The following is a 12,900-nucleotide window of genomic DNA, read 5'->3' on the forward strand; positions in this document are numbered from 1 at the left end:
TGATGTATGCTAATAAAAACAGTTTTAAATCACAGGCAGATCTTAACCAGGGAAGGAAAATGCACGGAGTTGATGTCCTTGAAGAAAAGCATGGCTCCAGGTCCATTAAACTGTGACAAGGCACCATGGGAAAACTGGCTCACAGCCATCATCCGCTCAGAAGAGTCATGAATACTAACAAGTTACAAATTGTCTCATTAAAATGGGAAGAAGAAAAAATTGCTAGCCGGAGCATCACCCGCTACAATCCCAGGGCTAGGAAAGCTACAGCAGGAAGATTGCGAGTTTGAGGCTAGCCTCAGCAACTCGGAGAGACCCTGTTTCAAAAAAGAAAACCTAGGATGTGCGAGATAGCCACACGGGTAAAAGAGGTGAAAAGCACTCTCTGCACTGCACAGATTAAGAACCTAAATTCAATTCCCAGAACCATAAGGAAGGAGGAAACTGAGTCCTTAGTTGTTCCTGAACTCCATATGCATGGGCACACCTCTTTCTCTCTCTGTCTCTCTGTCTCTCTCTCACACACCACCACCACCACCACCACCACCACCACCACCACCACCACCACTGCCAAAATAATATATATATATATATATATTTTTAAATAAAGAAAACTTACAGCTCGTATCAAAGTCTGAGAGTTCTGCTAGGAAGCTGTTGGCAGTCACCTCAGCAAGATTCTGTTGCCCACAGGATCCAGTGGCTCTAGCCTGACAGTGGCTGCCTTTCATCAAGCTCTGGCACCAGACCCAATCTGACCCACGAAGCTCACTCTTACACACTGGGTCTGCTTGAGGGTCGGCTCCAGCTAGCCCACTCTGTCGAGGTCCTGAAAAGATGGTACAAAAGAGCCAGGGACTTAAGGGTGACTGGATCGGTTTTTACCATTCCTTTCCCAACCTGCACCTCCAAGGCTACTTGTGAGCACAGGGACACTCTGAGCCCCCTGGGACAAAGACTAAGCTCCTGGCAAGTTCCTCCTTAATGCCGGGGATGAAGCCAGACAGGTATGAGGTAGATGGACATCCAAGGGTCCGCACCATGAGATGGGACATTGAATGCAAGGCTTGGGGCAGGAACAGCTAACACAACAATGGTTCCTGGTCAGATACATTTTTTTTAAACTTCCCTCACCCCACAGTCAACCCCAGCACTTGAAAGAACTGGGTTGTTAAAGATATCTCCATCAATGATGTATCTTCCCAAACTAATCAGCTGCCAGGCAGGGCTTCTCGCCCGCAGGGTGGCTGGGGAGTCTATCCACGTTGCAAGGCTCAGCAAGCCAAAGACAGCACTGCAGTAGCACCCTGAATCACAGCACATACCCAGAGTGTCCTGAGGAACCCCGCCAGCTGTCCTTTGAGGCCCTCAGACTCCCTTGATGTACCCCTAAGATTCCCCAAGCAGGAAATAGAATCGCCTGAGTGTCAGTGTTCTATTAAAGGAAGGAGATGCCAGGACCCAGGCTCTTACCATCAAAACTGGAATCTGTGGTTCCAGGGTATTCCAGGCTACAAAGCCAAACCCTGTCTCTCTCTCTCTCTCTCTCTCTCTCTCTCTCTCTCTCTCTCACACACACACACACACACATACACACACACACACACACACACATGCTTCATCAGACCCTACCTATGCGTGCAAGTGACTATCATGGAACCAAGTTCATCTTCATTGGAACCCCTGCCCACCTCCTCCAGCTGTAAGAAATACCATTTTTCCTCAATCATTCTTCATGTGCTTCGAAGTCTACTTCCTCCAGCTCCCGGAAGCAAGAGTCATTCCCAGGGCTTTCTGTGACTGCCCAGACAACTCTTTCAACACATCACTTAACACTTAAACCAATAAATGTTTTGGCCTGCATGCCAGCACTGAGCCCTGAATAGCCAGCATCATTTCTGTGGGCCACAGATACAGAGTAGACCCAGATCAAATGGAACCAGGTCCACTAAAGAGGAACCAGGACCTGATCCAGACCCACAGCATAGATCCCAGAATCCTGAGGAAGGGTAAAAAAGTCTGATAATCTCTACCCACAGGCAAACCCTGTGTGAGACTCTGTTCAGCTGGAGAAGAAAGGAGGGCTCCAATTATAAAGAATGAAAAGGGGCTCCAACAGAGACTCCATGGCTGCTAACATGGCACAGATAGGCAATGCAACCCAAGGTCCATCTGCAGCTGGATGGATAAAGAAAGGTGGTATAGCCAAGTGGTGGAGCATTATATAGTCAGTAAAAAGAAGAAATTTTGATATAACAATAAGGTCAGACCACACACACACAAAAAAAATGCTATGCTAAGGGAAATAAGCCATTCAGATACAAATACCATTAAGCCCATTTCTGTGACACAGACAGCCAAATCCTTGAAAACAGAAAGCAGAACAGAGGTGTGGGCAGGGAGATGGAGCCATTGTTTAGAAGAGACTTGTTTTGGGAGATTATGTCCAGGTGTAGACAGCGGTGATGGTTACACCGTAGAGTGAGTGCAGTTAATGTCGCTGGATGGTAACATTCTCTGTGGTTAAGACAACCACTGTGGCTGCTTTACCACAGTGAGTGTCAGAAAAGAACAAGGGGACACTGAGGAGCAATAATCAATTCTCCTTATGCAAGGAGAATCTCAGGAGGGACCGGTTCAGGCCACTGAGAGAGAGGCCTGTGAGGCAGAGCTTTCGGGAAGCTAGGGAGGAGAGGTTTTGCAGGGAGGGTCTAAGACTCACCTGCCTTGTCACCTCGCTCTCCGAGAACACCCTGTGGCTCCCACCGCCTGCCAAATCCAGATTCCCCATTCTAGAACATTTTAAGTCTGACTCCATGTATGCTTAGTTCCTGGGGGCCTCTACCCAGCATCCTGGGGTAGCGGGGCCCCTGCTCACAGGGCTGCTGAATGCTCCTCCACCCCCTGTGTCACCACGCTCCTCAGTACTTATCCACACCTTCCTAGAAACCTTGGGAGCAAGCCCTCTGGACAGCTCTCTGCTCTCCAGGGGTTTTTGTGACAGAGCTGTGTGGTCTGGTGAGCAGGGGTACCCATCCTGACACGCCCCCGCTTCCTCAGCCAGGTCTGCCAATAGTCAGCGAGCAGTTCTTAACCCAGCCAGCCTCGGTTCCCCCACCATCAGACGTGGAGTTGCAAGGAACTGTAGCAGCTGAAAGCAGGAACGGTGCTGGAAGTGTCTGGCAGGTAAGGCTGAGCAGATTGTTATACAGCAACTACATGCTGCAGTGATAGCAAACTTAATTTAAAGAAAAAGAAAGCACTTTTATGTGTATGCTGGAGAGATGGCTCAGTCAATAAAATAAGAAAATGCCTGCCAGCCAAACTTGAGGACCTGGGCTTGGATCCCCATCGCCCTCACGAAAAGCCAGGAACATCGGCACACATCTGTAACCACAGCCCCACGGGAAGGGTTGAGAAGGGGGACAAAGACAGGTAGCCACCAGGAGTTCAGTGGTCAGCTAGTCTAGCTGGTTAGTGAGCTCTAGACTCGGTGAAAAACACTGTCTCAAAAATCTAAGTGGGAGGGAGAGCAATGAGAAAGATAACCATCGTCAGCTCTGGCCACCACGAGCACACACGTCCACAGGCAATCACGCCTGCCCAGGCAGGCACACACGGATTCACACACTCAAATACCCGTGCACTGATTAGGACACTAAGCTAGGCACGCTACCATACGCCTGCAGTCCCAGCACCCCCGAGGCAGAAGCAGGAGTCTAGTCTATGAGTTCACGGCCGGTGTAGTCTATAGAGTCAGTTTCAAGCCAGCTGTGGCTACCTAGTGAGATCAGTGAGAGCCTGTTTGGTGTTTTGTTTTGCCAATAAATGTGTTTATTTGCTTCAAAGCAATAGATAACCTTAACATTCTAGGTTTCATGTACCAATATGGACCATTGGTTTTCCAACTTACTCACTCATGATTTCCTTTAATGTTAAATCTCTAAAAAAAAAAAAATTATTACTGCATGTTACTATTATCATCTTTTTTTTTTCTTTTCTTTTTCTCTCATACATTACATCCTGACCTCAGTTTCCCCTCCATCCACTCTTCCCAGTCCCTGTTGTGCCCCTCCAACCTCCTTTCTCCCCAGGATGCAGTCTTCCATTTCCCTTCAGAAAAGAGCAGGCCTCCCAGGGAGATCCACTGAACATGACTCCACAAGTTACAGTAAGAGTAGGTGCAAACAAACCCTTATATCAAGGCTGGACAAGGCAACCCAGTAGGAGGAAAAGGGTCCTGAGAGCGGACAAAAGAATCAGAGACACCCCTACTCGCACCCTTAGGAGTCCCACAAGAACACCCAGCTACACAGCCATAGCGTATAGGCAGAGGACCTTGAGACCCTGTCTTAACAGCAATCCCTCCCCCAGTTGTTGTTTTTTGTTTTGTTTTGTTTTTTAACAAAAAGTGAAAATATTTGCATGCTAGTGAAACTTTGTTAAATGCCTTCCTTGGTGGAACAACCCCTTGTCTTTTTCTCTACTTTCCAAAGTTAAATATCCTAGCGAAATCATTTGTGCAGACTTCAAGGTGTAAGAAAACAAACAAACAAACAAACAAAACCCTCATCCCCTAGTTCTTCCCAAGCCACACCTGCCTGTGTGCACACCTCCCTACTTTGTCTCCTCCGGCTTAAGAAGTCTGTCTGCCTTCTACTGCTCTGTATAGTGCTACAGCCACGCCAGCACAGCGCCCTGCTTCCACACAGGGCATCCTTATAGGATTACCATGAAGCCCTTTTGGGGGAACCCCAGCTGTTCATAACTGTGAAGACCAGCATGGTTCTGAGCCAGTTTGGGGCTGGGCTGGATCCAAAAGTGTGGGCCAGAGCTGTGTGGCTGTCCATCCATGCTGAGCACAGAGGCGAGCTTGGCATGCAGCTGTCAAGAAGAGGCCGCCCGCCCTGCCCGGCCCAGTGGGATATTGGCCTTTTTCTCTCCCTCCTTGACAGCAGGCACAGACTTAATGATTGGAAGGCACTTTGCGGACCCAGAGCAGTCAGTAATTGCTAACTCATAATCCCCAGACTGTGCTCTGCGTGGCTATAGAGGTGATGCAGCTGCTCTCGGGGTGGTGTCCTCAGCTTTCACACTCCAGCCAGGCCGGACTAAAGCAAATACCCAATAGCGTCTCCACCTAAGCTCCCCCCCCCCATTACCCTTGGGGAACAAGACCTCCCGAAGAAGGAACCAAAGAAAAAGAATGTGATAATGCTGCTAATTAGAGACCCTCCTGCCCCAACTAACTCAGGATCTGCGATGACCTTGACCCTGAAAACCTACATCTTTAAACACACACATGCACACATGCACCTTCCTCTAGATTAAACACATACAGGTTGAGTGGTAAGAACATGGGTTTGGGGTCAGATAGGCCTGGACTTTCTAAACTCTTATGCTTCTTGTTTGAGACTGGGCCAGTCACTTAACACTAAGCCCAGAAGGTATTAAAGCAGATTCTCTGAAAAAAAAATAAGTTTGTAAAGGGTCAAACAAGTTTGGGAGATGGAACCCCCTACATTTCCCGGCGGTTAGTTTGGGGTTTTTGTTGGTAGTGGGGTTTGTTTATTTGTTTGTTTCGGTTGGTTGGTTGGTTGGTTTTTGCTTTCATTGTTATTATTATTATTTTGTCTTTTTCACCCCAAGACAGGGTCTCACTATGTAGCTCTGGCTGCCCTAAAATTCACTATGTAGACCAGGCTGTCCTCGAACTCATAGAGATCCACCTGCCTCTGCCTGGGTACCACTAGGGGTTTGGCTTTTGTTTCCTTTGTTTTGGGGATTTGGGCTTTTTTTTTTTTTTTAATTCTGTCTTAATTTTTGTTGTGTCCCTGTACGGTACGTATGAGTACAGGCTCACGTCATGACATGCATGTGGAGAGATCAGAGGACCACTTTTGAGGGTCAGTTCTCTCCTACACTGTGTTCCAGGTCAGGCTGATTGTCCAGTTTGCACAGACATGCACCTTTACCTGCTGAGCCATCTCACAGGCACTCCCTAGGGCTTTACAACACATGAGAATGTGCTAGAAGCAGAAGAGTCCTCTAGAGGTGAGCCTGCTTGGCCAGCTTTTCCTCTAACCATCTAAGCAAGGCCACTTCTCTTGTGAACGCCTGGAAGCCCTCACACGCTTCCTCCTCCTCTCTCAGGACAAAGCTCAAGACAATTCCAGAGAGAGGGATGTTAAGGAATGATGGACACCTAGCAAGAATCCTTGGGGGCAGCACAGACAGGAAGGAGGCTCCATCAGAGCTGAGGGCCGCCTGGGAGCCCCACTTCCCAAACAGCGTGTGCATCTTCCCAGAAACTGGACAAGCTCAGCAGCTCTGCCTCCTGGCCTGGACGTGTGGCGATAGCGAGGTCACCTTCTGCTTCGGGTAATTTCCCTCGGAGGCGAGACGGATCCATTCTGTGCAGTTATTCGTTTCAGCGGAGTAGCCTCCTGCCTCTGGTGGGGGCTGGGCCCTGGCGGGAAGGGACGCTTTGTTCTTCTGACCAGTGCTGACAGTTTAATTAAACCCAGCTTGAGATGGGGTCGTAGGGGTCAGGCATTCTTCCACAGGGCTGCGCAGGCTTGCAGCCTGGCTCCCACCACCAGGGCCTTGTTAATGAGTTACTGTGGTCCTTATGACAGGGATATATACACACATGGGAAGTAGATGCCCTGGGCTGTCTCAGTCACTGCCTGCCCCTCCCAAGCCTGCAGAAGCCTTCAGAGATGAAGTCAGTCTGCTCTGGATGCAGATGGGCTTCAAGGCTAAGCAGAAGCCCAGAGAACATCCAGAGCATCCAGAGCAATCTGTGGGTGAGGAAAGGATGCAGCCAGCCAGAGGAGAACTTGTCTGCCAGAGCTGGGGAGACAGAGGCTAGGGTGCAGATGAGGACCTGGCCCACCTAGCAGAGGGAAGTCTGGGACTGGCCACTCTAGAGAAGTTATTACAATTCAACATGTCCCTCTAGCTCCAAACCTGAGCCCTTTGAAAGTCCGTAAAAATGACATTTTCATACCTCTGAGGACTGAGCGGCAAGTAAAAAGTTGGTCCCAAATCTGGCTAACCTGCCTCTGGGGTGTAGCTGCCCCCACAGGAGACTCAGACACAGCATCTGACTCCTGCCCTCCACTGAGAGCCAGATAGCCCTCAGACAGTGGCTATGGTGGAGTGTCGCCTCCCGGACAGGTGGACATGCTTGTTGGAACCTCAAAACTATCTATCAAAAGTTTGACCAACCCTGCTGGCCTGCAGGAGGCCCACAGAAAACTTTGAAATGAATGAGTGAGTGTGAACAGATGGAGGAAGAGGTGGGTGAAGGATAGTGAGGAGCTGGGGGACAGGAGGGTCCGGCTGGTACAGATAAACAGTAGGGGCCAACAGGTGGGTGTAATAAGATGAACTTCAGCCACAGCCAGAGCAGGTTCAAACCTGGCTCAGCCCTTGGACATGTCTCACACTCTCTGACCTTGCATACTTTCATCTGCATAAAAGGGACATGCTGACCTCACACGGATGTTTCATGACTCAGATCAGATCGTGTTGCTATCTGTGCCAGCACGACCCAGCACTGAGTAGCCTCCCATTCTCTTTGATCATTGCTATCACGGCCATGGTTTCTGAAACCTTTCTTGTCCTTTCTGGGAGATGGAGATGGTGAAAGGCTGCAGATTCACTTCTCGGGAAAATAACCCAACACAAGGTGAGGGCTTTCTGCTGTAGGGGAGCTAGGGAGCCTTGGGAGGTGACTCAACAGGTAAAGACCTTGCCATGCAATCATGAAGACACAAGTTCAGATCTCCAGCACCCACATAAATACTGGGCAGGTGAGGAGGCCCATCTATCATCCCTTTGGAGGCAGAAACAGAGATCCCTAGAGCAAGCTGGTCGCTGAACTAACCAAAGCCAACTGATGAGCTCCAGGGTCAGGAAGAGACCCTGCCTTGATACAAAAGATGAAAGACAATGGAGGAAGATGCTCAGCATCGACCTGTGGCGTCCACACCCACGTGCACACTTGTGCACATGTACCCACACACAATGTGCGCCCCAACACACAGGCACACATACACATGTAAAAAATAATAATAATAGAATAAAGAGGAGAGGTGCACCAAGTAAGGACCCCAGGCCCCCTCTGTCAGGAATAAAGACTTTACCTGCAATCTGAGGACACTAAGAACTGTGGCCTGAGCAAGATTGCCTACTTGCTGTCTCCTGGCATCCTCTCCAATGCTCAAGAATGTGACCAAGAGACTGTCCCAAGCCAAACTTCAGCCTCTCCCCTTTCCACTGGCTAGCAGGCCTCCCTCCACAGCCTTTCTGGGTAGTTGTTGTTGTTGTTGTTGTTGTTGTTGTTCTTCTTCTTCTTCTTCTTCTTCTGTTTTTATTTGTTTGTTTGTTTGTTTTTTGAGACAGGGTTTCTCTGTGTAGCCTTGACTGTCCTAGACTTGCTTTGTAGACTATGCTGGCCTTTAACTCACAGCGATCCACCTGCCTCTGCTTCCCTGAGAGCTAGAATTAAAGGCATGCGCCACCAAGCCCAGCTTTCTGAATATTTCTTCAGGGGGGCCAAAGGCTTTCCTTTAAAATAAAAATAATAATAATAACTGAGTGAAGCAAAAGCTGAGGTCAGGTCCCTGCTTAGTGAAGAGATGATTCTAAATTCTAAGCTAAGGAGAACTCTAGACCAGACCAGGTGTCCAGAGCCTGGGGAAGCCCATACCCATGCTTAGCAATGCTCAAGTGTGGGGTCACTCTGAGGCTGAAGGTAGAGAGTCAGGTTTGTCCCCTCCAACGCAGTGCCAGGATGGATGCCCAATATTTCTCAATTCCTGCCACGTGCCACAGTGTTAATGCTGAGACCCAAAGGTTTTTCACCTCTCTTCAACCTCACAATAGCCCCGAGTGATAGACATTATTTTGGTCCTGCAAAAGAGCAGCTGGATCCACAGGGCTAAAGGAAGCCGCCCCGTGTCTCTGGCACTAGTTGTTTGTTTGGGGTTTCGTGGCTCTGGGCCGAGAACCTTCTAGTGTGCTAGGCGAGCTGCCTCCCCAGCCCACCAGCATTAGTTTTAACTCAGACACAGGGGCTTTCCTTTACTGCTCAAAGCTGGCAGGTTTCCTACCATAAATACAATACGTCCTTCTTAAAGAACATCTGGGAAACACAAAAGAAAAAAAAAATCACCTGCAGTCAAATCCCTGCTAGAATTTTGCAGTCATTTTCCATGCATTAGTTAGAGTAATTCAGGAATCAATACAACTCTGGCTTTTGATATCACAAACACCTGCATTATTTGACATCTCCCATGAAGGCCATTTCTGATGACAGCTTAAGTATTCCATCAAACAAATATGCTGGAATTTGCCTAACCACTCCCCTGATGTGGGACATTAAGGTTATTTCTATGTTCTCTTCAATATTCTAAATATTGCTGCCGTGTGCACACTTATGCTGGGCTTTACCTCCCCAGGGTGGCTCCTCAATGGTGAGATTTCCAGGTCCCGGTTTAAGCCCATTTTCAGGCTCATTATGGACCCTAGGAGTCCCAGTGCCTAATTCCAGTCCTTACATCCAACTGCTCTGTAAGCCAAAGCAAAGCACCTCTTTGGAACATCATCCATTGTGCATTTGGAAGGAACGGACAAGCTATCCCAACACTAGGGAGACTGCTAGTGTAGAACAAACATTTAGCCTCCGGGAGCTACAGACAAGGTCAACTGAACCAGGGACTGTGCTACCTGTACTCCCTGGCCTATCCTTCCCCAGCACATTTGCGCTCTCTCTCTCTCTCTCTCTCTCTCTCTCTCTCTCTCTCTCTCTCTCGTCCACTGCCATGCTGATTAGCAAAGTATCTGCATGAAAGTCTTTAACTTCCTCCAGATGGAAGGGCTTAGTAACAAATTCCTCCACAGCAACGGAGGAGGTGAACGGAGGGACCAGAAATGTGGCCCTGCTGCTGGACTTAGCATGCCTTAACAGAATGCCATGGACCTGTGGCCAAGGAGACAGTTCTGGAGTCATTTCTACACCAGCTGACCCCATAAGCCCCCAACAAGCCTGGCCTAAGACGGTCTGATGAGATTCCTATCCCCAAACTCTAGAGTTAGGACCCAAGACCCTAGGGGAGATCCCATCTCTGTGGTTGTAAGAAATAGAAGGATGGTCAACGCTGTGGCTACTGCAAACGGTTGGCGCAGTGATGCCATCATTGCCAAGGAGCCCAAGATGGCGGTAGAGGGAGGGGTGAGACACTGGGGTGGATTGAGAGACCTAGAAACACCCTCATAAATCAGTTTCTGTCCTGGGGAGTTTAGGAAGTTGGTGGTCATGCTTTTCATACCTGCCCCACCTTTTCCCCTACCAGTCCTCAGGGGGACGTGCCTGAGAGCTTCAAGGCCAGAACAGCTGGGGAACTTGGCAGGGATATTTTGGGAAGGCAGATGTTCAGGTCAACAGAACTGGATGAGAGGAGGCAAGGAGTGGCAGTGAGGAAACTTTTAAACACGCCTCCCCTCCCCCGGTCTGTTCCTACACCCACCTCCACAGTGGCTGGGGGAGCCCAGAGACCAGGAGCGAGACTCAGCAGAGCTTTGCTCAGCAGCCTCCCACAGAAGGTACCTTGTTCAAGACAGCCCGTGCTGGAGGGCCACAGGATGCACAGGTCCTGTCATGATGTAAAGTCTTTGGTTGGTGTTGGCGGAACAGGCATTCTCTGCTGAGTCTTGCCGGCGTCTACACCTTGCTTACAGAGGGGATTCAGAAATGTGGAGAGGCTAAGGGAGAGAGTGTACCCAGCTGACCTGAGGCCCGGGGTTCCCTCTCCCCTGCAACACCAAAGCAAAGACCGAGGAAGAGTGCAAGATAGAGCTGAAGAAGTCTCCCTCCACCCAGGGGCAGCTACGGCCCTACATAAAAGTGTCCTCCTACCAAATGCAAGGGAGCTGCTGCCTGGAAAGCATGGCAGGAAGCGTGGCTTTAGTTTAAAGCCTGGAAATACCCCCACAAAACCTTGAGGCTGCGGCTCCCCCTGGCTCCCCACCCAGGAGAGTGCCAGGAGCAGGTGTCTCTTCAGGCTCCTTCCTCCCTGAGTGGATTTCCAGATGCCGGTTTGGTTATGAAGTCTGGTTACTTAATATTGGTTAAAGGGTGGAAGACCTTTGCCCCAAAATTCCTACTGAAATATGAAACACATAGAGTGCCGGGCTAGGAGTCGAGGGAGCTTCACATCGACTCCAAGGATATCATTTTGCCTCTCCAACCTTGTCTCCGCAGTGGTAAATCTGTGAGATGCTGTCTTTCTCACAGTCACACATGCCAGGTGCAGGAGTTCCTTGCCGGGGAACCTGCATTATCAGGGACATAACAGACGTTCACAGCAGGCCACCCAGCAAGCATAGGTGCACGCCGCAGCTCAGCTGTTAGCTTACAGAGTTCAAGAAGAAATGCTGGCTTCCAGCAAAAGTACACACACACACACACACACACACACACACACACACACACACACAGTTTTATCAAGATTGGTAATATTCACCATGAAGAGGACTCAAAAAAATCTCCTTTAAATTTTTCAAATCAAAGTTTGAAAAACCTCTAGAAAACTCTCTGGTGAACTCCCCACCATAGAGGGAGGCAAACAAAGACCTAGCGTGGGCTAAGCAGATCCCTTAGTAAGTCTCAAAGGCCCCTCCATCCAACCCCAGTTCGCAAAAAACAGAATGGACAGTAGAACAACTCAAAAACATGGAGAATCACGCAGCAACCATTAACAAGTGTCCTTTATACTCGGGAGAAGTGTGTTGGCAGCCAATGAAACCATGGCTTTACACCACTGGTAATAAAGACACTCACAGAGCACATAATTCTAAAGGTAGACAGAGCTGGAAATAGAAATAGGCCACACGGGTTTAGTGCAATGAATAAATATTCAACCCAAGACAGGCACGCAAAGGCAATGACAAGGGCGTAAGAATGTTCACGGCAGAACGTTGCAGACACGCCCTTCCCCTCCCCATGACACCCTGCCACCAGCAGCGGCACACGCAGCTACAGGTACCAGGGTTCCTTCAGGCTCTTGACTGGAGAAGTGACCCACACAGGTTTCCTAGAGAAATGTCTGGCCTCTGATGCCCAGAGCCTTTCCTGCCAGCAGGAAGCATGAGGCCAAGGTCAGAGCCACTGACCTGCACCGAATCCTACCCCCATCCCCCCAGTGTGGGTAGCAACCCACGTGTGTAACTCACAGTCTGGAGAGAGCTTGGTTGTTCTGGAACAGTAGTTCAGGCAACACGTGCAGCTGGTTGCGGTTCAGGCGTCTGGAGAAGGGGAGAGGAAAGGCGGGAGTGATAAGTGTTCAGGAGGTGGCAGAGGACACTCAGAAAACACTGTATTTCAAGTCATAAGGACCTAGACTTAAGTTCCAGGAAGACCACAGCAGAACCCCCATGGCCCCCCGCACACACCCCGGGGAAGAATCCTCTCTAAGACAAGGCTCATCTGAGAGGGCCCACTGGGCCATACAGCACCAGGAAGGAAAAAAGCCCTCCATTAAACAGCTACAGGGCCCTTCCTTCTTTGTTTCCCATCATCCCCTTCGTGACCCACCAAGATCTAATCCCAAGACAGTGTCAGCTATGAGCTGGATCCTTGACCTTATGAAATGTGAGATAAGGCCTAATGAGGTAGGGTGCCTAAACATCCCAGTACCTAAGTGCTTTTGCCTATTTGTGCCCAGGCTGCATTGATTTTTGTTTGGCTGCCTGGTAGGGTTTTTTTTTTTTTTTCATTATTTTTTTATTTTACTCTTTGCTCTGTTTCTTTTTTAAATAAAAATGTGTATTAGTATTAGTATTAGTATTAGTATTAGTATTAGTATTAGTATTAGTATTAGTATTAGTATT

At 49.1% G+C, this 12,900-nt stretch overlaps 1 protein-coding gene across 2 annotated transcripts in view; it reads right to left on the bottom strand.

Moving 5' to 3' along the window:
- Slit1 (slit guidance ligand 1) overlaps positions 1-12,900 on the bottom strand; it is a 139,582-nt gene that overhangs the window by 105,292 nt on the left and 21,390 nt on the right. For both annotated transcript variants that reach the window (XM_055591540.1, XM_055591539.1), the window contains exon 4: positions 12,244-12,315. In XM_055591540.1, the coding sequence (XP_055447515.1) occupies positions 12,244-12,315 (72 nt within the window). The remainder of the gene's footprint in view (positions 1-12,243; positions 12,316-12,900) is intronic.

This window comes from Psammomys obesus, unplaced genomic scaffold, assembly GCF_907164565.1.
Source record: "Psammomys obesus unplaced genomic scaffold, mPsaObe1.curated_primary_1811, whole genome shotgun sequence".
NCBI lineage: Eukaryota > Metazoa > Chordata > Mammalia > Rodentia > Muridae > Psammomys > Psammomys obesus.